General features: G+C 39.2%; 2 protein-coding genes and 1 pseudogene across 2 annotated transcripts in view; 2 read left to right on the top strand and 1 right to left on the bottom strand.

Annotated features, from left to right (window-relative positions):
- Positions 1 to 26,012, top strand: part of LOC111328758 (uncharacterized) — a 209,563-nt gene that overhangs the window by 175,273 nt on the left and 8,278 nt on the right. The window lies entirely within an intron of this gene.
- On the bottom strand, positions 9,251 to 9,939 carry LOC148724970 (uncharacterized; annotated as a pseudogene).
- On the top strand, positions 17,705 to 21,019 carry LOC148724969 (uncharacterized). The gene is made up of 6 exons (XM_088731733.1): positions 17,705 to 17,839; positions 18,407 to 19,333; positions 19,791 to 19,822; positions 19,986 to 20,112; positions 20,332 to 20,414; positions 20,571 to 21,019. The coding sequence occupies exons 1-6, from the start codon at positions 17,705 to 17,707 to the stop codon at positions 20,647 to 20,649; spliced, it is 1,383 nt and encodes a 460-aa protein (XP_088587859.1). The 3' UTR covers positions 20,650 to 21,019.

Raw genomic sequence — 26,012 nt, 5'->3', positions numbered from 1 at the left:
TACACCAAGCAATTTATAAGAGGTTACTTGTTCTATTTCGGCCCCATCAAGGGTCACTGACAGGTGATTGCCATCAACTAATGATGAATGTAGCCTCTTTCCGGTGATAAGTAATGCTTTGGTTTTAACGGCGTTTAGGACCATCCCATTTTCGCTAGACCATTTACTTAATTTATCCATGTATTCTTGAAGACGTCGTTCCAATTCCAAAGGTGCATTATCGATATTAGCGCTGGCTTTAAATGTGGTGTCATCCGCGTAGGCATGAATTGAGTCCGATCCAACAGCTTCGGGAAGATCATTGACGAACATTAAAAATAGTAGAGGCCCTAATATGCTACCTTGAGGAACTCCATTGGTTAGCATAAGTTGTGACGAAGTCGAGTTATTTACAGTAACACACTGTTTGCGATTGAGTAGATAGCTCTGCAATAGCTTTACAACATTATCTGGAAATCCATATGATCTTAACTTTACCAGGAGAATGTCATGATTGATCAAGTCGAATGCCTTGCTATAGTCCACAAAAACCAAGCCGATGACATTGTTCTTATCAAGGTCAAGAAGGACTTGGTCAAATATCTTAGAGATCTGTCAAATATCTTAGAGAACGCCATATACTGGTAAGTTAAACAGCGCACTTGTATATCTTTATCATTTTTTTTAATGTCAGGATTCGATTAACTGCCAAGCTTTTTCCAGGGAAGAAAATTAAAACATGTGTATTGGACACCCTAGAGACATGAAGTACAACTGAAGTAACTCTGAAAAGTGTATTAAGTGACATGTGAGGGTTCAGTGCTGAATAATACATCCACGCTGAAAATTTTCTAAATGTTGCTCAGTGTTTGAGAGAAAATCCAACGATTTAGATCATGACGTTCGATGAAAACCAAGAAGACAGCAAAAACAAAAAAAAGTATGCGTTTGTCTCCACTTGTTTTCTCTTTCTGGAGTCGCGAAAGTGAGACCAAAAACAAAGATTTCTGAGCACTTGTAATGACGTGAGTTTGCGTTTAAAAAATTCATCACTCATCATCGTAGCATTACACACTTTTTAAAAGCGTCAGACAGTATGTCTGATAGACATTTTCCTGAACACTTGTAAATGGATTTTTCCTTACTATTAAATTATTTAACTGAACTGGCTATCATACATTATAAAGTGCGATTAGACATCTTTGGAAATCACGCCATAATAAAGTATGACTATTATTTTTATCATTGTCAATATCAGTCATGTTATGTCACGCCTGAGAAATGGTGACACTAGAAAAGCATGTATCGGATGAGCATTTTTCTGTTACATCGCGGCCTCCCGACAAGTAAATTCTCCTGAAAGAGAAAAGGCTTTTATATTCAAAACTTGTTCATATTCTACGCGCGAATTCAACAATTTCGAGGGTAAATTTCACTTTAATGATGAACAACCTATTCTTGAGAATTCATAATAAGGTTTCGATAGTATCTTTAACCTTGCTGTTTAGCGTGTGTGGGATGCAAGGTGTATTTAGACTTAGGTATCCTATGCTGACATGTTTACTGAGAAAGCTTTTTAAAGGGACTCAGTTGTGAAACTTCGAGCTCTGCTTCGTCTCAAAAAGAGCGCACCACCTATTTACGTCAGAGACTAATCGCCGGATTTCAGGGGACAAAGGATTTGATATGTATGCTATTGAACATGTCAATAATTAAGGGGATCAGTTGCGGTGATGGTGTCTGCGTTAAGCACACTCAAAGATACATAGAGATAAACAAATAACAAATAAAAAATTTAATACACATCTGTTGAGAACATACAGAAGCAACCCCGAAAAGTGTGTTAAATAAGATGCATGGGTTCAGCACTGTGAAGCCCCATTTTCGAAATGCAATTAATAGATCGATACACGGCGATCTCGCGTTAACAGCATTAATAATAATAATAATAATAATAATAATAATAACAATAACGAATATTTTGACAAGATGTAATCCTTCCCTGTATAACGCTGTTGTCCTTGTGGTCCTATAAAAAGCTAGTTTTATGTTTTTGTGGCTAGGTTGACCCAAACATGATGCAAAATTTACCCAGCTTTAACTGAGCGAATGACAGGCATAAATTTAGTTACCACGTATTGGTGTAATGGGGCCTCGATACGTTTCATGTTTGTGGCACAGAATTGAATCGTGGCATAGGGGTAGGTATCGTTTTTACATACAGATTATTGTTGTAGATGGATATGATCTCATGTTTTTCACATTATAATGTGTTAAATGTTCGAGGCCTTCTACTATGATCGCCCGAAAGCGTGGTGTGTTACGTCGAGTGTTGTTCACCGCAATATATGAACATATTAAGACTTCGTTAATGTTTCTCCTTCTTACATATAATATCTTTCAGAGATTTTTAATTTTTTTTTGCATAGACTCTACAATTAGAATGCCTCTATAAACATAATCTAAGAAGAAAGCCCCCAACTCGGAGAAAACCACGAGAGTTAAAGACGTTATTCCAAGGCGATAAACAGATTTATTACTTCCGGGAAAGCTGAATTGCATGAGCTCTATAAGTAGTTAGCTTGTCAGTTGATGAAGTCTGTTCACGCATGGTGATTTACTTAACAAATAATTATGACACGGCATTTAAAGTGTTATCATGCTAGTATAACTATAAAGTCGGATATGGAAGGCGGAATTGTTGACTTTTTTTCTTCAACGGAGTCAACTTCCTTGTACATGCTACAATTTTTTTTCCTTTGTGTACGCCAGATTTGGTATAGATCCAGGTACCAGAAAACGGATTTTGATGAACACCCTATTCCAATGTTTCTGAAGTGTATATCAGAAAACGGATGTCTTATTGACTAACTGGACAGAGGAACAAAGATGGCGGCTTCACCAAGGCATCGTGATTTTAATAAATGGGTTTCCAGTCACCCCTCGACGTTAAACTTTCGATTAGATCCTTAAAGCGGCGTGGCGGATGGCAGTGAAATAAAAAGGGAAAGAGATCGGGGCTTCTTTTCCTTTCATTCTAAAGGTGTTGTCGTACTATCGCCATGTTATGTTCTGTCATAGGCTGCGAAAAACTACGTCTCACTTAGATTATCGATCATTTGACTGCTGTGTTTAATCCTTAAAAAAAAATTTGCTGTCAGACCGCCTTATGCATTTTGAATGCCTCAAAGTGATAAAATAAGCACTTAAGAGCAAGTAAACCGCAATAATATTTCGGGTCGGTATGCAAATACCTTGCATTCCTCCTTCTTCTTCACAGGAATTTAAGACCTTCGACAATAATCAAAACAATTCAAAGCGTTAAATTTGCTCAGCCTCCCCCTAGTTTTCAAAACTAATCTCGTGACATCTCATGACATGTCATGATCTGTTGATTCGTCTTCAATACTGCAGGATAAACAAGTTCCAGTTCAGTTTCCCGATTTGCAAAACCTTTGAAGCAGGCTGTAGCAAACAACCCTCTCCTTTAATCATCTGAAGTACCGTCAGAGAAATTCTATCCCAGCCTGGTCGAACTGGATTTAGCTGATGAGCAGTTCTTCTTTGAGCGGGCCAATATCGAAAGTTGAGTATTTTGTCACGTGATCGAAACAGAAACCGATACAATAGTCAGTATAAGCTTTCCAAGGTCATGAGTTTTAGTAATCATTGAAATGAAAGATTTCGTAGGTCAGCTTTATTTTTGTAAAGTATAAAGTTAACAGATTCAGCATACGGAACCACCCCGGCCGTGAAGAAATGAGCACCAATCAGCTTTCCTCAATTCCGTACTAGTTCATTTGCATCAGGAATAAAAACCATATTAGTGGTTCACATAATCAGAACTAAGAAGCGGCACAGAACTGAAACAAACTGCACCTATGTATTTTTGTCAAGTTAGACAGCGCCTGGAATATATACTAGATCGAGACTAATCCCGAAAATAATCAAGTAAGTACTTTATTGCCAACAAGATATCATGCAGTTACGATCAGTGAGGAAATATTTTTTAAAAATATAGGTGTCGCCTTTTGAGGAGAGTAAAGTGGTGCGCTAATATTTACAATGGGAATGTTTGAAAACTATAAATAAATTAATTGATCGTTCTGAGAATAATTTAGTCCTGCTAACTTCGAATCTACGGACAATAACTGATGGGCAAATAACTACTTAAGTTATACATCAAAGGAACAAACAGCGATTGTCTGAAAAACTGATAAAGGGAAAAGAATACGGGGCACACTACAAAAAAGTCCCATCTTAGATTCACCTACCAAGCAATAACTAGCTTGTTCACTGAGGCATTTAAAAGGCCGTTTACACGGCAGAAAAATCGGGTACGGACGTGTCAAAAAAAGGGTACGGACCTCACATTTTTGCCCGTGTGAACAATCCGTACTATGTTTTGGAGGATGGGTACGGACCCGTGTTTTTTCTGGTTTGGGGGCCATAGACATCTATGGCCCCCAAACCAGAAAAAACACGGTTCCGTACCCATAACTCAGCATCACGCGTGGCCATTTTGTTTACAATAATTACGCATGGTAACAGCACACAGCTGTACCAAATACTGTAGTCCCATGCAAGAAATTGGTCCGGTCCCCCAAAAACTGCAGTGTAAACGCAACCTTGCTAACTTGGTCCTTATGCCTCTTTTTGTCCGATTTTTTTTTCTTTTCAGACCGTGAATATTCATAGAATGCACGTAGAAGATAAAACCGTGTTTTAAAATACTATAAAATATATTTAAGGCACGTCTGGTGGTTGTAATGCGTGTTATGATAGAAATCATGGAAACTGGTCGGTGATTAATCCGAATATATGGGAGAATAGGCGGATTCATGCTGACGTCATTGTTTACATTTTTTCTCATTTGCATACGGCTTTGCGTAAAGAAGGAAGCGTGTTTAAAATTGTTAGCTCCGTTGGTGTAATATTCAAGGAGAAATAGTCCATCAAAAACTGCAAAATTTCTGGGTGGCAAAAACGCTAATGACTTCATACATTCTATGTAAACCTTTTGAGTTTTTAAACCCGTGTTGCACAAAAAGTATTCAATGCATCAGGCTCGTATTCATTGGCCGAGTTAATCGTACTTTGACCTTTTGATATTCAGAACTGATTTATCTTTAGCTCCATCAGAAACTGAATTTCTTATGCTAATGAGGCAAATATTGTAAACAAGGATTCCCCTATACACCTCTTACGTGATTTGGCTGAGCCATTTGCATTCTTAGAATCAAGCTATTTAAGAAAAATCGAACTTTGGTCGATTGTCTGTCGAATAATGAGGGAATATTTTTCCGCGCTTTGTCTTAAGTCACCAGGGTCACCGTGTGCGTCATATAAATAACTTTATTAATTTTGTGGTCGCGGTATGCAAATTTGAAAACGGGAAGGTCCCGACTTGTGTGAGTGAGACATGACGTCACATTACACTCCATTCCTCGATCGTTTCAGAGAGATTACTGACCGCCGGATTTTTGGCGGTCTTAAGAGAATCGAGGCGCTTAACAACCGTGCTTGTCGAGATGAAAGCAAGCCAGTTTTTATTGTCCTTGTAAACAGTGTATGTTATGTTTTCTTTCTAGGCTTATGTTTATACCGCTTCCCGGTATAAAAATGAGGTTTATCTCGGTTTATCTCGGTCCCAGATACGAGGTATAGCACGCCTGCTTACTCAGACATCATTAAACATTTGTAAACGACGATGTATTTTCATTTAATTAAAAAAGGACCTTTTGTTCAAGCTGTTCACGTACTGAACTATCTTGACTACAAACATGAGGTTTATAGCCAAACCGTCATAGAGTTCAGCGCGAATAGTCACGTAATGACCACCTTGAACGTTGTGGTGAAGTATACCTTTAGCTTCAGAGAAGAAAATAAGCTCTTTCAAATAATTATTACTACGACGGGAAAAATTTGCTTTTGCGAAGCTATCAAAGTTTCTCAGAAATGATAAGGAAGTGACTTCAGGTTTTGTTGGACGAGACTGGATCACCTGTCCATAGCTTCAGTGTTTATATCACAATGAGTATTCAGAACCTCTATCCAAAATAATTTGATTAATTAGTTTATAAGAACTTCCTGCTTTTTGAACTGCGTCAACCAAAGTCGTAAATAAACGATTGTCACATTTGTGTAAGATTTAGAGGGTACAGAATACTGCAACAACGCATTGTTTTATGCATTTTGTGATATTCTGAAATCAGTATCACTTTTGTAATGGTATTTTTGGGACTCCTACTGCAGAGGATATGAACCGAGTAAACAAAGAAATTGCAGTGCTTACAGAAGTGTTAAAAAATTAATGGTGAGAGATGACCAAGTCATCCACTGAAAAACAATACACCAAATCAAAAAGTAAGTAAGTAAGTAAGTGGACTTTATTTAGCCAGGGTGGCCTATTCAGCAACGAGGCTGATATCCAGAGGGGCCCTGGAGTAAAAAAAAAGTTACAATAGTTCAGAATACAAGACATCTTGATAGCTGAAAATACAGGATAAAATTTAAAAATACAAAAAGTATTTATAAGTAAAGGTATAAGCAAACATGCAACAGTTTACAAGAATATAGTGTCAATAAAATTTTAAAAATTGTAGGTATTAATTAAAACTTTGAAGGAAGAAAGTGACTCGGCGTTTTGAATATAACGAGGTAAAAGGTTAAAAAGAGCTGAGCCCGAATACCTTGAAGTTCGTTTTGCAAGGCTTAGTTTCGGTTTAGGCAGATGCAAATCTGTTCTCCTGCAAGTATTATAGCTATGTACATTACAATTTCTAGTGAAATAGTCACTCAAATATTCAGGTACTAGATTATTTAGGCATTTAAATACTAAGGTACATTTATGTCTTTTCCGTTTTGTTTCTAGCTCAGCCCACCCTAAAACAATAAAAGTGTCTTTAGATGAGTCACACCTTAAAACGATGCGGGCAGCGCGATTTTGTAACCGATGTAGGGTTTTGCTGGAGGTGGCTGACAATTCACCCCACACGGTGTCCGTATAACACAAGACTGGCTCTATAAGTGTATTGTAGACACAATTCGCTGCTTTAAGAGTAAGGCAAGATCTTATTCGGGCTAAGATTCCCAGTCGCTTGTTGACTTTGTTACAAATCGTGTCAATATGCTCTTTCCAGTGAAGCTGCTCGTCGAGCATAACCCCGAGATAATTAAACTTCGTCACTCTCTCTATGTCCTTTCCTTGGATGTGCAGTACAAATTATGATGAGTTTTGCAGTAGGTACTAGGATTATTATTAGGATTTTTGCAGAAGTTACTAGGATTTTGCTCATTGTTGGTGAGAACATCCTACGCTTTTGGATGTTTTATTACATCAATTGAAAACCAAGAATAAAAAAGAAATTATAGGCGTTTGTCTACATTTGTTCATGCTCGAGGTGCCAGGAAAGCGCACCAATGCCAAAAATTGTTTGCGATGTTGCAGTGTTCATTGACAGTTTCTAATAAAAATGAGGATTGTAGTGTAAATAATTGACAGTTGATTATCGAGAATGAAAAAGGAAAGCATTGAAGAAACGCGCCACTTGATTTGGCTGAGACTTTTTGATTCTTGGAGACGCTTATTATTCAGGAACAATTTGAATGTAAGTAGAACGTTTGGAGACCAAAGAGGAAACATTTTTCCTCCTTTCCTCTTGCCTCAAGAGTGTTATCGGTATGCTTGAACTAAAATTCGATATTTTCTTTTCATAATGAAGCTAAGTAACGCATAAACTCAATCAAACAGCTTAAGCTCTGAAGCAGAAAGCGAGCGCGGTGTTGGAGCTCTTTTTGTCTTGCTAACTCAGACATGAGTCAGCAAGTGATTAGACTACGACCTTGCCGTTGTTAATTAGCAACCATGTCTGATCAGTTAAAGATATGAAAATACATACACGTGTTATTGGCTCATCGATTGAATAAAGAGCCAATGAGCTATTTCCGGAGGTCATTTGCAAAGAGGAGTAAAAAAGAACATCGTTTCGATTTCATTTAAGAGCCTGTAAGGCAAGTAGCTTCACCCTCCCTTTCTGGGCATGTAACAAGTTCTTAAAAAACTCGAAATTTTTGCACAAAGGCTTTCAACTCTTAAAATCGAGCGTGATTATATGCACGTGGAAAATGGATTAATTTTTTTGGTTTAACCTTGACTTGGAAGCAGACGATATATGTATATTCCTGCCCTTGTCCGACTTTGTAAATAATAGCAGTGACTGCGAAAGGCAGTTATTTGTTGCTTTAGAACTTTCCAAATAAGATGCCACATTTTTTTTTAAAAAAACTTTAAACCATTAAAAATTTTTTTGTTCAATAAACATTATCGCATCTTAAATTTAACAGAATTTTACGTACGCTTTCCTCTGGAAAAAAGTGGGTGGGCTAATTAATTTTCGGGATGCGCCGGTAAATCGTCCGATGAATTTCCGAACATTTTATCCTTACGTGGTGATATATATAAGGGTCTGGATGGGGGTATCTCGAAAACACTAAACACTAAAATTTTACCTTCTATAACATCAAACATTAAAATTTTGGGCTGTTTAACATCTAACACTATAAAATTCTCTGAAACACTAAAATTGATACAAATGTAACGAGAAACGGCTAAAAAATGCGCCAGATACTGATAACGATAAACGCGGGCATTCAATATGGAATCAGCTACAATTGATTTACAGACTGTGTCATTTTGATTGCAATTTTGTGTTGTTCATTGTTTATGTCTCTATCATGGAAAATCATTGGAGACTATTTCTCTGCAGAAGGGTACATTATGCTTAACAATTAAAATTTTCCTCTGTCGTTATCACACCATCGCAAACTTTCATTTGAACAATTTGTTTATTTAATCATCATCATGCTCCTTTTACCTACCGGGAAAAGGCTGTTGCATCCTCACTAGCCATCCTCTTGTTTCTTAGCACATGTATTAGCAGCAAGCAAGCCTTGAATCTAAACTCCCCCTTTCCTTCTTTACGGTTTGTCTCCAAGTCTCTTTAGGTCTACCTCTTCATCGTTTGCTTTCCAGGGTCCAAGGTGGCGCTATTTACGGGTTGTTATGCAATTAACTCTTGATCACAGATTCATCACAAGGTAATGTATATGCGCAGACCCGATAGTGCAAACTCTACAAGTCAAGGCGAAAATGAGCGCGAATGGCGCGCCCGGACCTGGTGAGTGTTGTTGTGTGGGGGTAGGAGTCGTGATCGTCATCATCCACATCGGTGCCTGAGTCGGTGTCGTATTCATCCTCTTGATCTGGCACTTAAATAACAGCAACTATTTCAATAGTGCTATCGTCCACAAACGTGATACTGGGTGCGTGCGAGTCCCCATCGTCATCTATGATATGCGGAGTAATTTGTTCCATTACTTCTCCTTCAACAGTTGGGTCGTTGTGGAACATAACTTTGGTATGAGGAGGTTGAGTGTAATACACTGCTGGTGGGAGAGCTCCGGCTTTGTCTTTTGTGGTTTCACTGCGCACTGTTCTCTGCCTCACGGGACGAAATTCATCCACCAACTCCTTCATCGCTACTTCAATTAGAGGATCTATCCTTGCAGCTGTTGGAGACTTCATCACTTCAACATCTGCCAACTCCATACTAGATGTTGGAACTGGATAAAACGATTTGTCATGTGTAAAGTATTTGGCACTCCATTTTGTTGTTCTTTTTAATGATTCTTTTGCAATTGTTCCAAAGTCTCGAGCATACTGTAAAGCTGTAAAAGTCTCGTTTTTGAAGTGGGAGACTGCATGAAGGTTTTCAACTACAGTGGTCAGTAATGTACGGAGGTCAACGTCACCAACATAATCCTCATTTATGTTCTTCAAGTCATTTTGCAGTCGTGCCATACCTTGTTAAGGAGTTCTAACGAGACTTGAGTTTTCTTTGACACAGTTCCTTGGGGACCATTTGTTGCTGCTGCTTCTTTCATGTTGTAGTGCTGTTTAACTGTAGTAACTGTGCTTTTAATATATTCGTTCACTGATGAAACATTGTTCACTGCATCTTGAAGGGATAGTGCGTCTACGGTATGAGCACCAATTCCAAAACTGTCGTACAGCTTCCCAAGGGCTTGAAGAAAGGACACTGTCCCAGTAAGCGGTGAAACTATTTTTACCGTTCCAGCAGCTACGTCCGACACCAATATAGTATTCTGGAAACTGCATATTCCGTGGACTTGCGCAAAGGTACAGGTTTCACCAGTACCATCATTAGTTCCTTCTTTTCCATTGCCCATCAATGTTTTAACAGTTGAGGTTTTCGGATCGAAGGTCTTGACTTTCCTATCTACGATGTCAGTGAACACAATTACGTCGCCATAATGACACAGCCTCTTGATTTCACTGCATGAATCGGACGAATTCTGCAGGAGCTGTTTGACGTTTGAATTTGCCAGGTCACAATTGTATAACCCACCTGCATTACCAGATGCAGCCAAGTATGCGGACCCCCTCCACACACAAAGAGATTAAATACTGGAAACGCCATCGGGATAATGTATTTCTCGCATGCTAGTACCAACGACAGCAACTCCATTGCAGCTTACTTCCAACTGAATAATCCTTTGGTGCTCGTCATCCGCACACAAAAGGATGTCTGTACTCGCCACACAAATTGACGTTGGTTTTACTAAAGGCGTGTTAAGCTGGATGATTTCTGGGTTCTTAACTTGTGCAGCTAAAGCTTTTAAATGTGTCGCGAGTCGCTTCCGAAGAATTGGCACTGTGCCATCCTGTGATAAACTAAAACGACTCAGCTGTGAAAGTTGTTCTGCTCGCGATTTCAGGCCCTCCGGCTTTAAACGTACTTTGCCTTCCAAGTCAATAACACGGATTGCCCCAGATCCTCTTTCAGAAACGAAAACTATACCACTGGTAAAACAAAGGTCCCTTGCATCCTTGAATGTCTCTTTCCGAACGTGAATATCAACTGGTTGATGCAAACGTAATTCCACGAGACGAGCCTCTTGAGATTCGAAGTCATAGTCTAACACAAGCACTTTTCCTTGAGCCCCACTTTCAATCGCAATGGGTCTTTTGCATATCCCACTCTGACTGGATTTCCAAAAGCGATACTTTTCTGGAACTATTGTATGGACGACCAAACTTATTCCTCTCAGTACCTCTAGTACCGAGGTTCTAGTAAGGCGCACGATGGGTTCTACAGCCATCCGATCTTTATTCCTTACGCAGTCCAGGGTCAGCATTTTTCGTAACTTCTTACGTACATCAGGGCCAGCAGAATCGCGGAGTGTTCGAATTAGAACTAGACTACTCTTCGCGCCCTCAAGATCAATGAACCAGTTGGCCCAGCTGCATTTCATACTCTTGCCAAGATGAACCACATCTGGCAGGGCGACAAGAAGCGAAAGTTCAATAGGTAATGTACCATCTTCGGCCATAGAGTGTAGATTTGACAACGCCTTCTTGTTACACTCTTCACAATCGCTAATTACCGTTGCAGCAAGAAACCTGTTACACTTTAGTCCTTTGTCTAAACACCGGTTACAAGCCCTTAAGGAAGGAATGTGTGAGACCTGGCCATTTTGTTTACAGACTGAGCAAACAGATTTGAGCTTAAGACACTAGCTGCTAAAGCAAGAGGGCATGTCATTTGATACAATTTGACTTACAGACGCCTGGAGCTTCAAACACATTTGGCAAGTTTGCAAGGTCTTAGCTGTGTCTTGTATAGATTTGAGGATTTCTTCACCAGTTACTGATTTGGGGCGATAGTACACACCAACTGGAATTGATGAGCCGTTGTCCAGTGATGTACCTACGACCACTTCGGCGCTTCTTAAGAGCTTTTTTTTTATTTCCTCAGGATCAGAAATGGAGTTGCTGCTGAAATTATTTTGGTCTATTTGAGTTGTTAGCCCAACCACCATTTTCTGAAGTGAATCATATTCTAGGCCAGGTTTTAATGCAGTTCCATCAATAGCTTGTAACAATGGTATAACGTTCAACTTGTCTGTAGAAACAAGCGCTGGCAAATCAGCTTGTCGATTGAAGGCAAAGGAATACAAGGACAATAGATGCGGTTTTATCACCCCACTGGCTGTAGTATAACCAGCTTGAAAGCGTTTTGACGAATTTGTTGACGGACCGCAAAGATTGAAATCAGAAAATGTGTTGAATTCTTTCAGTCCCCCTCTCCCAGTTCCAAAGAAACCAGGCCCTCTCACAAAATTTCGTGTCCGACTACCTCCGAGATACTTGATAGTGTCAAAAAACTCGCACACATCTCGGTCCCATGTGAAATCTGAAGCAGACTTAGGATCCTTTCTCAAGAAGTTGGTTGAGTTTAATAGCAACTGGATGGGCATTCTCCACACACCTAGAAGAATAAACGTACACAAACGTCTAAATGCGCAAAGACCACACACCGACCAATGCTAACAATTTGTCAATTCTCATAAATTATGGTGCAACAACATTTCCCCATTACGTAAGCAACCTCAACAAAACTCGCAAGCTTAGAGTTGGAGCCAATAGAAACTACAAGATCAAACACAAATGGACCATCTGTCCTCCATCTTTCTAGTTACATAAACACTCACAAGTTAAAACATGTCAAGTCATCATCCACGTTCGCATCGCTTATCACATGACCCTCCGGATCCTGTGTTGAATCTTTCTGGTCAACATAGCCAGCTTCATCAAAAGCACAATGTGTTTCTTCATCCCATGATTCAATACATGAACTGACAGTCTCATCATGGCTTTGAGACAAGTCTGCGGATTCTTCCAAATCTTCGTTTAGGTAAACACTATCACTGTATAAGGAAATTATCACATACATGTATTATAGTTTTCGCAACATATAGATTCATTTCTGGTCATTGTTCATTGTGTTCACAGTATCAGCCAGTATCAGGAATTTCAAAAGGGGAACAAAGAAGAACATATATAACATTGGGACACTACAAGCAATGGAGAATGCTCCAGATATTAAGCTTTGTAATGGATTTTTGGTATCATGATACAAATGCCAATTGTTTTTAGTAGCTCCACTATTTGCTAACTGCCATGCAATTATATTTTGGCAAAATATGATTTTCTTCTTACACATGAAACACACGTGCAAACATCAATTTGAAAAACATAAACTGCTTTATTTCATTAAGTTCAAAATATCAACAAAAACTATGCATTAAGACTCTATCAGCAGTACTACAAATGCTGGTCAAAGACATTGGTTTTGAGATCTAAGGAAAAAGCTAAACAATCTTTGTGTGTACAACAAATATTATCTATTGGTACATGGTAATGACATGTCTATGCATGAGTTCTATAATAATCTAGATTTTCATCCAAAAAAAAGTTCTTTTATACAACAATATATTCTTCAGTAAGGTTTTTACTTGTCAGAGCCTGTTTCTATGGCATCAGCACCAGTAAAGTCCTCCTGCTCATCTTGTGACATGGAATTGCTGCTTGATGCTGAAGAGAGTCGTTCACAATTTCCTTTTTTCCAAAGGCTGTCCAGGGTGTGGTTGTTTTTCACTAAACGCTGTGCTTTCTCGTAATTTCTTTGGCACTTATTGAAATGTGCTACAAAGGACAAATTTTTAGCAAAGGTGAACAGTGTATTCCTAGGTTTACATTTCTCCACCATGGGGATTATTGAAAAAGTGATAAGGGAAGTTCAACTTAATTATAAACATTCATTAGTCTTTTAGAAGATCAGCTGAATACAAAAGACCAGAGTTACTATCACCTAAATACACTCGGAATTATTATTTTTTCTTATTCTGAGTACTGAAACATGTGATCTGCAGTAATGATATTGGTAAATTAAAAATATTTGTTTAAACTTACTGATTTTGAAGTAATTGACCTTCCCTTGGGTGGTTCTGCTGGACTTAGTACTGATAAAATACGGTTTCTTGCAGACTCCACAAGTAAATTTCACCTCATTAAGAGCTGAGCTTCCAGCAAGCTTCCCTAAGTCTAAGCGAGATAAAAGTAAACACATAAGTAAAGGTAAAAGTACAAGTAAAAGTAGAAATTCAAAAACCACCTATTTCATTAAAATTTACCTGCTTGAAGCTCATCTAATTCATGCCTCTGACGCACATTTCTCACAACTTTATTGTCTCGCAAAATATTTTGAACTAGTTCTTTATCTTCCAGACATTCTTGTCTTCTTTTCCTACTCCTATTTCTCGCAGAATCTGATGCTCCAGGCTCATTGTCTATGATGGCAATTTCTGGATCTTTATCTTCTGAAGAACTTGTTGAAGTACCAAGGGGTTCTTTAGGAGTTTGCTTCACACCCGGTACAAGCACCATTTTCTTGTCTGACCAATTAATTATTTTCTGTACCACATGTACTTAAAAAAGATGAAAAAGAGGAAATTTTACTTTAGTATTTCATACTTATAACCTTCAAAGTAATTATCCTTTTCTAAGATCGAATAAGGATAATTTGTAACCCCCAATTTTCTAATACATATGTTGTGGTTATATTTATCATTAGTTCAAAAGTTTTTCCTGCACTTTATGAATTCGACAGATCAGTTGTCTACTTACTATTGAGTTCACTTTGGGTTTCGTCAGAAACAAGGAGTGGCACTTCCATCTCCCACTGTTGTTGCGTAAGGATACGTAAATTCTTCGTTTTCCCGTGAGCACTCCTGGCCAGCCGGTACAGTTTCAGCTCGAAATTTCCCATACCCAGCGACGTAGCCATTTGCGAAATACCAAGAAAGTTGATCATATGCTTCCTGGCGTCCGTTAGATTTCTTTGGTCTATACCGATTGGAATTCTACTGCGATGTCTCTCAAAAGCATCTTCCTCGCCACATCTATAAAAGCTGATCAATACTTCCGCAATTCCCGCCGATGCGGACGAGGCGGCCATTTTGCATGCAGAAGTCTGCTGAAAAACCGCTGACCACAGAATGTCTACAGAACTTATGCGCATGAGTACAAATTATGCATGCTGACCAGTTCGGTTAGTTCTGCGCAGACTCTTCTCCTTTTGTTTCTAGTTTGCACGCCTTTATCATAAGAGCTAAGTTTGAACAAATCTTAGTCCTTTTTTCTAATATTATTGCTTTCTCTGTAAAACTTTTATTGACCTTTATTGAGTGAAATCGCTGTTCTAATACCTTTTAACACTTAACACTAAACTTTTTTTAAACGCTTAACATTAAAATTTTACCCATTTTAACACTAAACATTAAAAAAAACGGCCAAATAACACTTGACACTAAACCCCATCCAGACCCTCATATATGCTTACCTAGCGACGCCTGTAACATACGTATGATGCACGATCCTTCGCAGTAGATAGCGCTATTTATGCAATAGCGAAAATCAGACCTGAAAAAAATCAGGCCTGCCGGGGATTCGAACTACTGACCTCTGCTATACTAGTGCAGCGCTCTACCATTTGAGCTAACAAGCCAACTGGGCGCAGGCCGTTAAGTTGATTCGTAATAAACCCGTGATGATAAATCACTGATACAATGAATATATGAAGTTCATATATTTAGAACTGCGGTATTAAATACGTATGATGCACGATCCTTCGCAGTAGATAGCGCTATTTATGCCATAGCGAAAATCAGACCTGAAAAAAATCAGGCCTGCCGGGGATTCGAACCACTGACCTCTGCGATACTAGTGCAGCGATCTACCAATTGAGCTAACAAGCCAACTGGGAGCAGGCCGTTAAGTTGATTCATAATAAACCCGTGGTGATGAATCAGATACAGATTGTATCTGCCTGTAACATAATTTGAGCCGAGATTCGGCGGAGTAGATGAAATTTCATTGTTTAGTACTATGTACAAGGTAAGGTCACATTGCTCCATTTTTGGGATTTATCCGGAGATATGACTCACTTGGACTAGACGCATTTAAACACGTTTAAACACGTTTATTTAACAATAACAATAACAATAAATCCTTATTCCCCTGGCTCCGCAGATAGCAGTGATAATCGAGGCGGGGCAGGATAATCATGAAAAGAAGAGGAATATACACACAGTTAAAACTACAGATGAATAAATAGATGGTAAATACGAAACCAAATTAAGTCTACGGAAACAACTATGTGGTTAATTCAAGTTGACAGCGCATTATGTTGTGACTGAATATATAAGATAAAATGGATAAGGTAGGATGGGCGAGACAAAGGTCATAGCTACTAAGAATATTTACTAACTTTAGAGATTATCGATTCTAAATCTTTGTAAGAGTCTTCTAATTCTCATATATTGAACAAGATCGTAGGAATTTTTTTTTTTGAAAGATGAATTTTTGTAGCGTTCGGAGCTTAGTTGGTATCTCATTCCACAGTTTTGCACCGATTCTTGAAAACGATTTTCGTTCAATTTCAAGTGTTGATTTTTTAATGTAAAAGTTGTTGGAGGCTGAAGATCGCGTATTATATGAATGAATTTTTGCAGTAGGGATGAACAAATCCTTCGAGATTTCTACGTCGATTTCTGGATATTACCTGGGGGGTGTAACGTTTTTAACAAACAACTTTTCCGCCTTGCTTGATCGTTTATTTCCTTGCAAAGTGATGTCTACTCGACACGGTCAATTTACCAGTCAATTCAAGGAAATCGATAATTGTTCAGCGATACTCATTACACTTAGATGTTGTCTGATCACTTAGCGATTAACTTGTCAAGAATAGAGGGCAATTTTCTTGGTAATTATATATCATATAATGCAACCTCGCTGACTTGCAAATCATGCCTCCTTATGTATATCCTATGATGTTGTTTACACGCGCATTACTAGGAAAAAATAAAACTTTATTTGCGAAAGAGCAGAGAATCCCAAACACTTCCATGTGATTTTGAACACTTTAGCTTTGTCGTATTGATCATATTTTTGTTTAAAGAATCTCAAGTCCTTGATAATTACATTTCTTCACTTCGGCGAGATTCTTCTCGAAACGCAACTGCCATCATACAAAGTACTTTGAAAATAATCCTATTTCCGATACTTCGGAATTTATGTGACGCGACAAAGCTACTTTAAAGTTTTGATGACTAATCCTTAAGTCTACGCATTTGTTTTGTTTATTTTGGTTTCCCTCTGAGATTTGCAAGGAATCCCCATGGAATTACGTTTCGATGAGCCAACAAAAGAGAACGCGGCATAGTTTTTGGGCATGCAGCAATTTCATAAGAAACCTTTCAAATCTAATGAACGAGTGTGATTACATACAGGTGAAAAATCGAGTAATTTTTTTCTTAATCGAATTTTTATTATTACCTATACGTGATTATCTTTTGGCTTAGGAAATCATTTCTTAAATGTTATTTTATATACAGCTTGGTACCGGAAGCAGACGGTCTATGTCTATGAATATTCCTGCCTTTGCTCTACTTTTCCCGGTAAAATGTGAAAAGCGACAGTAACTGATCATGACAGACAAGTATTCAAATATTTTATCAGCTGCAGCACTTGATCAGCTTTTAGCGATCACTTCCTTGATAAGGCATGAAGTCACATATTGTGATACCTTGTTATTCAAATCATAGTTAGTCTACTAACTATGTTCAAATTTTAAACTTCAATCTTTTGATCAACACGCTTTCGATTTCAAATGGTGGAGCTTGGTTCGTGAGTACACTGAATATTGTCAGAGGACTGTAGCCATTTTTCATTTTTTTCTACTCTGCTTTGTGTTTGCACAGCCTTGATTTCCATAATTTGCAAATACGTCATCAGTGTATCATGGAAAACGAAGCTAACGGTTTGGCAGACTCATTCGTGGCCAGACACACTACGGACCCTGCCTTACGCCAAGAGCTGCTTTCTCGTAGTCAAAATGGCTCCCGCCAGGACCAAATCTCAAGGATGGGGTCAGAGGTAAGAAGGTTGCATACTACATTGCCTTTTAATGAGGAGAGGAAGACTGATGTTGCTTATTTGGAACTACGTAAAGGGTCAGCGGGGGCAGAAAGGGCACTGTACAAGTAATTTACTAAGCGTGACGCTCAGATCGCTGTTTCATTGAACGCGACATGAAAACTGAAAAAAAAAAAAAAAAAGGAAGAGACCGAATAATCCAGCAAATTTGATTGCACAAGCTTCTTCATCAAAAATGAATTCCCTATTTGGCAAAAAGATACTTTATATAGAGAATTACAAAATAAACTCAAGAAGATCGTTGTTGGTTTCGTTGTTGTGACTACTTCTAGGAGGCAATGTTTTTTCAGACAAAGTGATGCCATTCTTTTTACTTACAACGGGAACACTGAGCTCATACAGTTTTACGAATAGAGGCATCTAAACAGCTACAAGCGCTTTCTTTTAATACTGTCACATCAAAACAAGCAATTCCAGGAGACGAGTTAATATCGTCCACTTCAAGAGTTAGCTATATAACAGAAACATTTGAAAATCCTAATCTTTTGTTTCATTTAATTTCTCCAGATTGGCGGGTCAAACAACATTGCCACTGACTCGCCTGCAACGGGCTCCTCTCCGACCGTAGTCTTCCCCACGAACTCTCAAGCTGCAAGCTTATTTGCATTATCTTTGCTGAACATAACACCATGGAATGTTGAGTCCTTAGAGTCCATCAACAACAGTCCTCTCGCATTGGTTCAAGGAGTAGCCACAGCAACGGTCCAAATGAACAGGGTAATGCATCAAAGAGAACAGCGTGAATTGGAACACCGGGAACAACTTAGATGGGACAGATTGGAAGCAGAGATTGGAATGAGAAGAGGGAGAGCCTCTATGATAAACGGAGAGGTTGACCCAATAGATGGCATGGACTCCCTGTCTTTCGTTGAGCAGCGTGTCGAAGGGGCTAGCACTTCTGTCACAAGAAGAATCAATGTACTTGCTAATGGCACTGGAAGCCATCAATTTCCATGGGCCGAATGTAACGTTATTGGCTTTTTGCTCCATGTCAGGTCAAGTAGCAACGTTGTGGGTAGCTGCCAACACAGCAACTCTGACGACAGTGGAACGCACACAAATTGTGATCTTTTTGCCCCCGCTAATGAAGAAAGAAACACTGTTGGTTCCAATACAAAGGAAACTTGTGTTCAACGCTCTGGTGGTTCAGTGACGAATAGAAACTATTACTCCGAGTCTATGGAATCCACTGGAAACTCTCTGCTCGAATTGGAACAGCGTGTGGAAGATGCATGTGCTATGGTGCAAAGAGTGCTGAAAGAGAGAGAAAGGAAAGAGTTTGGTAGGGAAATTGAAAGAAAAGAGCATGAAATACGAGCAGAAAGAGCGCAAAAGAAGAGAGGAAGGGAGGTAAGAGAGCTCTCAAAAGTCAGCATGTGGCCTCAGCAGCATTTTCCTGCAATTTTGTACAATTTTGATGAACAGAGTGAGGAGGTAAGTTAACTAAAGGATCAGTCATTACATAACGCCCGGGAGGAAGATTCGAAGGATTTTTTTTTTTTTGGGGGGGGGGGGGGGTGAAGCGATCACATGGTTTTCAGGATTAGTCGTCGCTAAAGTAGGAAATAGGAGGGATCATGATGAGAACACCACAGAAACTTGGGTGGGGACGGAAATCAAAAATATTTTATTGTTAGACATCCTCCGACGTATCCCCTCCCCCAGGAGGTGATAAGTAGTTACCGGTCCCTAAGGGCTACGACAGGCGCAATTGAAAACATTTTTCTTAAAAAATGACTTACACCTTTTGATAGCGGCCATGTGACATTTACATACATGGGTGACTGAAACAGGAGCGTTCCATGTATAACATATAGATCAGAATAGAGAGAGCAATTATTCTTTGAACAAAATTCGATCAATGTAAACAAGCATTTTTATTTCATTTTAGAATCTAACAGGCGAGGGTTCTGGAAGACAGAGGTAAGTAAAAGTAGTAATAATCGGGATCTTTTGTCTCCTTTGGCTGTGTAAGTCTAGCTCATGCAAAACATTGATTAATCAGTTTGTTTATCAATCAACCTGTTAGGAAATAAAAGACGTTTTTATACTGGAGAGGGTTAACTGTATCTCCTTGTTCGTTTAGAATTTTAATGGTTTACAATCTGCATCACGACATTTCCAAATGCAATATTTGTCTGTACAGATGGATTCAAGAAAAATCCAAAATCCGTCCACAGTCGGAACACGATGAGTGTTGCATCTGTTTAAAGGTAATGGCTCGATGGATCAATGATGACCCTGACTATAGCAACTACTGCTCAAAGAAGAACTAATCGTTCCTTCGTCTCTCATAATGACTTCGCTGCCGTTTGTTACAACGCCACAGCTGCTGTCATTTTCAGGACTGCATCAACAAAATGATTATGTTTGAGTCCAGGGAAAGATAAATAAAGTCGCTTTTCCCTTTAACTTCTCATTCTTATCTTCAGGACGCGTTCAGCGGTTGTCAGATCCTTCCATGCTCACACAAGGTTCACAGAGAGTGTGTCATTACCATGATACAGAATGGCGTGTAAGTACACCTAAAAAGTACTCAAACCTTGCCACCCTAGTGACAAGACGATTCTTTTTTTCACTTTTTGATTTCCAGCCATTTCATCAGATTTTGTTCATTTAAAGCTAATTTCATTATCCAGTATTAATCTGATTCTTTTCATTTTTCATTCAGCCGCAGCTGCCCCATTTGCCGTCAGGCGCTGTTTGGTTCGGCGGAATACAGCAGCAGACAGACTGGAAACCACACATGATTACCAGACTTGAATGTATCGGTAGTTAAACTGATTAAAAGCTATTTTTAATTAGATGGAGAATACTCACTAGTTATGCAACGCTATATTGGTGTTCTGTCACTTTTATTTTTGCGGAATGGACATGCATTGAGATATTCAGCAATGTACCATGTGAAAGTGTGCCAACCGAAGGGAAGTACAGGGATTAACCCAGTCGATGCGACAAATTAAACCTGCTGCCTGATTCTTCTGAATGAATTTCAACTACCGCAATATTGTGTAGGGTTCTGAAAACGTATTCAAAACTCTTTTAAAGTGTTTTTGAAGACTAGAAATACTTCTGTATTCAGATTGGCTGTATATATTCTACGCTATGTCATAAAGTAAAGTTTAGGGTTGCGTTTCGAAAGTAAAAAGGGTTTCTTGTGCTGCGCTTGATTTTGTTATGTGATTGGACTAAGTAACTCTTTAGAAAAATTTAACTTGTCATACATTTTCCCTGAGACGTTGTGCACAGTTGTAAAACATGGTGAGGAGATGACAGAAATCTCTCAAAAGAAGGAGGATCAACGTGCTTGTCTCTGTGGTACGATGCTGACAAATGCGCACAATTCTGTAGCATACGTTTATGACATGCAAACCCAACTCTCGGCAAAAAAATTCTCTGCTTTTTTATTAACCTTTCCTTTTTATACAAAATCTACCTCCATCGCACTAATCGAAACATTTGTGAGTCATAACAATCAAGAGATTATAAATTGCAGTTTATCATCTCTTGTGACTCTTTTATGTTTTTTTTTATTGACTGATTTTTTTCTAATCGTCTCAAAACTGACAAAAATATAACGTGTCGAAACATATTTTGTTAGTGAAAATATTTTGTAATCTTTTTAAATTTTTTTTCGATTTGTCTTAAGACAAATTGACTAAGACTCTGTAATAAATTAATGGCCCCTCTAATTGGCAATTAATCTGTAAACGATTTCCTGTGGTGTCCCTTTATACTCTGACTGCGATGACTGATCACCCCTCCCTCCCTTCTCCCTGAAAACAATGGCATTCCCCAAACAAAATCCTCCGACCCCTCCCCGGGCGATAAATTTTGACAATTTTGACTGGTTCCATAAAATTCTTTGTCACCTCAGTATCCTTTCTGAGTCTGAGTGATCTCAACTTCTTTCTTGGCAAGTTTTTCCGTGACATTACAGCTGCCAATAAGATCCAGTCTGGACCGTGTTTGGGAACTGGATAGGGGATCCTGATGTAGGGTGATTTTACACAAAATAATCCTTGAAAGAGTCGCAGGCTGCGGATGAACTCGATGAAGAATTAGATGACGATGCTATGAGTTTAACGTGTTAGATAGTAGCCTCAGTCTATAACGGGCTTAGGAAAGAAGCGCTAAGAAGAGGCGAAGAGAGGGAAAGAGAAATGGGGAAGGGGGAGAGGCAGACGGATGTTTACACTTGCATTCACGATTTCGCGTGAGATTTACAAAAATTTCTTAGTAATCTTTTATGACGTCAATGTCAGCTAAAAATTTCACATGACTGACAGTTTATATTCTCTTGCCGACGCTAAGACCCCTGGCTAATTACCCCGGATGGGAACTCATATCCACTCCGGCTTTATTTCCGCAAAGCACTCCACTTGTTCCAGCACTTGAAAGATTGGGTACGAGTCAGCCCATGCTCCTGGTACCTATGCCGGTGGCTAATACGAATTTAATAAACACTGGACCTATGGACTGGTGATTTCAGGTCACCCGCAGGTATCTCACGTCACTTCCTTTTCATTTCTGAGAAACATTGATAACTTCGCAGAACTATTCGCGTCCTAGTAATAACTTTGGCGAGCTTGCTTCCCCTACCGAAGCTAAGGGAATACATCACTACAACGCTCAAGGTAATCATTACATAATTATTCTCGCTGAACTCTATGATGATTTGGCTGTAAACTTACAACGCCTTTGTAGTCAAGATAGTTTAGTACGTGTAGATGCATGAAAAGAAGGCCTTCTTCTAATTTAAAGAAATGCACCATCGTTTATAAATGTTTAATGATGTCTGAGTAGACAGCAGTGCCATACCTCGTGCTTGGGACAAAGGTGAAAACGAAAAAACACTGTTTGCGAGGAAATTAGAAACTGGTCGCTTTCGTGTCGGCCGAGAGCATGGTTGTTAAGCGTCTCAATTGTCTTTTCTTGTGCAGAAGGCCAGTCTTTGTCCATTCTGACCGCGTCCCTGCTTCATTTATAAAGAATTAGGTGCAGGCTTGATTACAAAGGAGTTGCTACAAGTCCGTGACATGTGGGGCCAACAGTTAAAACGTTTAAACCAGCAGAATATGGTCGAGCAGCGAGGTGTAACTGCTTGGACTGCAACTAAATGTCTTAAATGCCCAAAGTTGTTTTTAAATAACTGTAGGATACCCTCCTTCATTTTCTGCAATTTATCCGCGCACTAGCTCTTGTGTTCCGCCAGAAATGAAAACTGAGCTATAACGAAAACCTCCGTTTGGATTATCGCAACGATCTTCCTTTGGTACCTCCATTCCCACTTGGCTGGCTACGTCTGCACTTGTATTAATTGAACTCCAGGCCTGTATCGGCACTGAATGGAACCATTAGGTGTTGAGGTTGAATTACTTTAAGTGAACTCTCACTACGCACTTTTTTGCTACCAGGATTGAAGGGAGACAACCGTACCTATAGAGAAAATAGTATACGACAGCTACACAGAAGCGGTTCCACTTCTGCCACCGATATGATTTGCTCCGAAAGTTGCGAAGAACTCAGCCTATCATAAGACCATTACAGAAGCTGAGCACTCGATGCAGGGTACGAATTCGCCTTCCAAAAGCTAGGCTAGATCTTTTAAACGGAGCGTTGATTTTAGTATAATCACTGACTCCTATCATGAATCTTATCGTCCGCACAATTTTCTGAAACTTCGGTTGCCTGTGCTTGTTAGCCTTTGGCTTTTGTCTCTGACTCTCTCCAGACCCCTTCTTTGTATCTCAACACGCGCCCCTTCTATAGCTTGACTCTCTGGCTGGTAGCTAGCAGTGCCTTTTATTCAAATACGCCCTCTGAAGTGTGACGAATTAGTTATCTACCCGAGCGGCTCAGGCAGACCTTTTTATGTACTATCATGAGCAGACTATTTATTATTTTAGCGCCTCGAGTGACCAATGGACATGTAGCGGGCAGACTAAATTAGCATCGCATAAAATACCAGCCCTCCCTCCCCTCCCCTACCCCTCTTAAGCCCTCGCCTCAGGGTGGCTTCCAAATGGCATTTTTATAAATCATTAAGCAGTCGGTGTATATTCATCTAATTTAAATTAGGATGAATATTTTGTCATCTGTTTCGTTCTCTGATCTCGTCAAAGTCCCGGTGCACATGTTCTTGACCTTCCGACTAAAAAAGAGGTCGGTCAGAGGAGAATAACGTAAGTACATATTTGGCAGTTTGTTAGTTAAGTTTTTTTGACGATTTTGCACAATAAGGGTGTTGTTTATCTCTTGCTTCAATTAATTGCCAGGTAAGCAGCCTTTCAAAAGCTCCGAGTTTCATAATTCTGCATACAGCTGGATAAAAGAGTTGTTCAGTCATATGAACGTAATAACGGAAAAAACTGACTGTAGTAAATTGATTTGATGCAATTCGTTCGTTTTTCCCTCGGTTAAGATTGAGGTATTTGTTGCTTTCATCATAACAATCACCTTTTCTATTCTGAGGATGTTTATTCACCGTTTCATAATCATGATCTTAAGACGTCTTTGCTTGATGGAGACGACTGAGTTTCTCTTCGAAAGTGTCGAAAAAGTACTAGCCTATCAACCGATGATCGTTTGCAAAATTTTGGAAACAAAGAAAGAAGAAGTTTTGAACATGGGAGAAACAGAGGGGGTAACAGTATGGCAGGAACCCTGGCTTGACTCAAATGATTGTTTATGTTGTGATTTTTATGATAATCATTAGAAGCGTCCATTGAAGAAGGCAACCAAGCGCAGTACTTTTTTTATGACAGCGATTAAATTCAAGTTAAGACGCCCGCGAGGAAAGTGATGCTTGCGAGAGAGAGGAACTTTTCTCTTGATTAGCTACTGTATGTTTCTGTAATACTGCGTTTCTGTAATACTGCGTAATACTGCGTTTCTGTAATACTGCGTTTCTGTAATACTGCGTTTTCTGTAATACTGCGTTTGAGCTCAAGAAGTTTTGCAAAATAAAGTCATGACCCTTAGAAATATATACTTTAATCAGATCAGTAGTTTCACCTTCAGTCATGCGACATCTTTTCACAACCTTTAATTAGATACAATGAATATATGAAGTTCATATATTTGAACTGCGGTATTAGATACGTATGATGCACGATTCTCGCAGTAGAGAGCGCTATTTATGCAATAGCGAAAATCAGACCTGAAAAAAATCAAGCCTGTACGGGATTCGAACCACTGACCTCTGCGATACTAGTGCAGCGCTCTACCAATTGAGCTAACAAGCCAACTGGGAGCATGCCGTTAAGTTGATTCGTAATAAACCCGTGATGATAAATCAGATACAATGAATATATGAAGTTCATATATTTGAACTGCGGTATTAGATACGTATGATGCACGATCCTCGCAGTAGAGAGCGCTATTTATGCAATAGCGAAAACCAGACCTGAAAAAAATTAGGCCTGAAAAAAATCAGGTTCGAATCCCGTACAGACCTGAAAAAAATCAGGTTCGAATCCCGTACAGGCCTGATTTTTTTCAGGTCTGATTTTCGCTATTGCATAAATAGCGCTCGCTACTGCGAGGATCGTGCATCATACGTATAACCTTTAATGTCACTTACTTTACTGATCACGAGCCTAAACATTAGCTCGATCCAGTTTACCTAGGTAAGGCAAGAATTTTTCTAACATACTTCAGATGATTACGGGGAGGTTTTTTGCAACAGCTTGCAACAAGCGTCTTGCAACTGAGGCAACTGAGCCGAAATCTGTCTGCAAGAGGCACTAATAAGCGCAAGAAGATGATCGAAATGTCACGAGGCCATAACTGAGAAACTTCAGCAGCAACTTTATTGTAAATACTATCTTCAGTCGAAAATTCCTGTGCACTGTGGTAATCAGTGTCAGCAACACGTTCGCGAAATATAACTCAAACAGATCCCGTGAAATCCAGATACGAGCACCTGAATATCATAGAGATCACTTCTCAAATGTCATTTACTGTTCCGAGAAGCTGGGGTAAATAAAGATCCCGCCAACAACGTATTTGCTCTTTACGCTCTTCGAAAAACTTCCGGATTGACCCAAAGAAGAGGTAACGTAAGTGGTTTTCTCAAGCACATAATTAATCATCGATACACGCAAAGCTA

This window comes from Stylophora pistillata, chromosome 8, assembly GCF_964205215.1.
Source record: "Stylophora pistillata chromosome 8, jaStyPist1.2, whole genome shotgun sequence".
Classification (NCBI taxonomy): Eukaryota; Metazoa; Cnidaria; class Anthozoa; order Scleractinia; family Pocilloporidae; genus Stylophora; species Stylophora pistillata.
The sequence above is the reverse complement of the archived record's forward strand: the minus strand, read 5'-3'. Positions and strand labels throughout refer to the sequence as shown.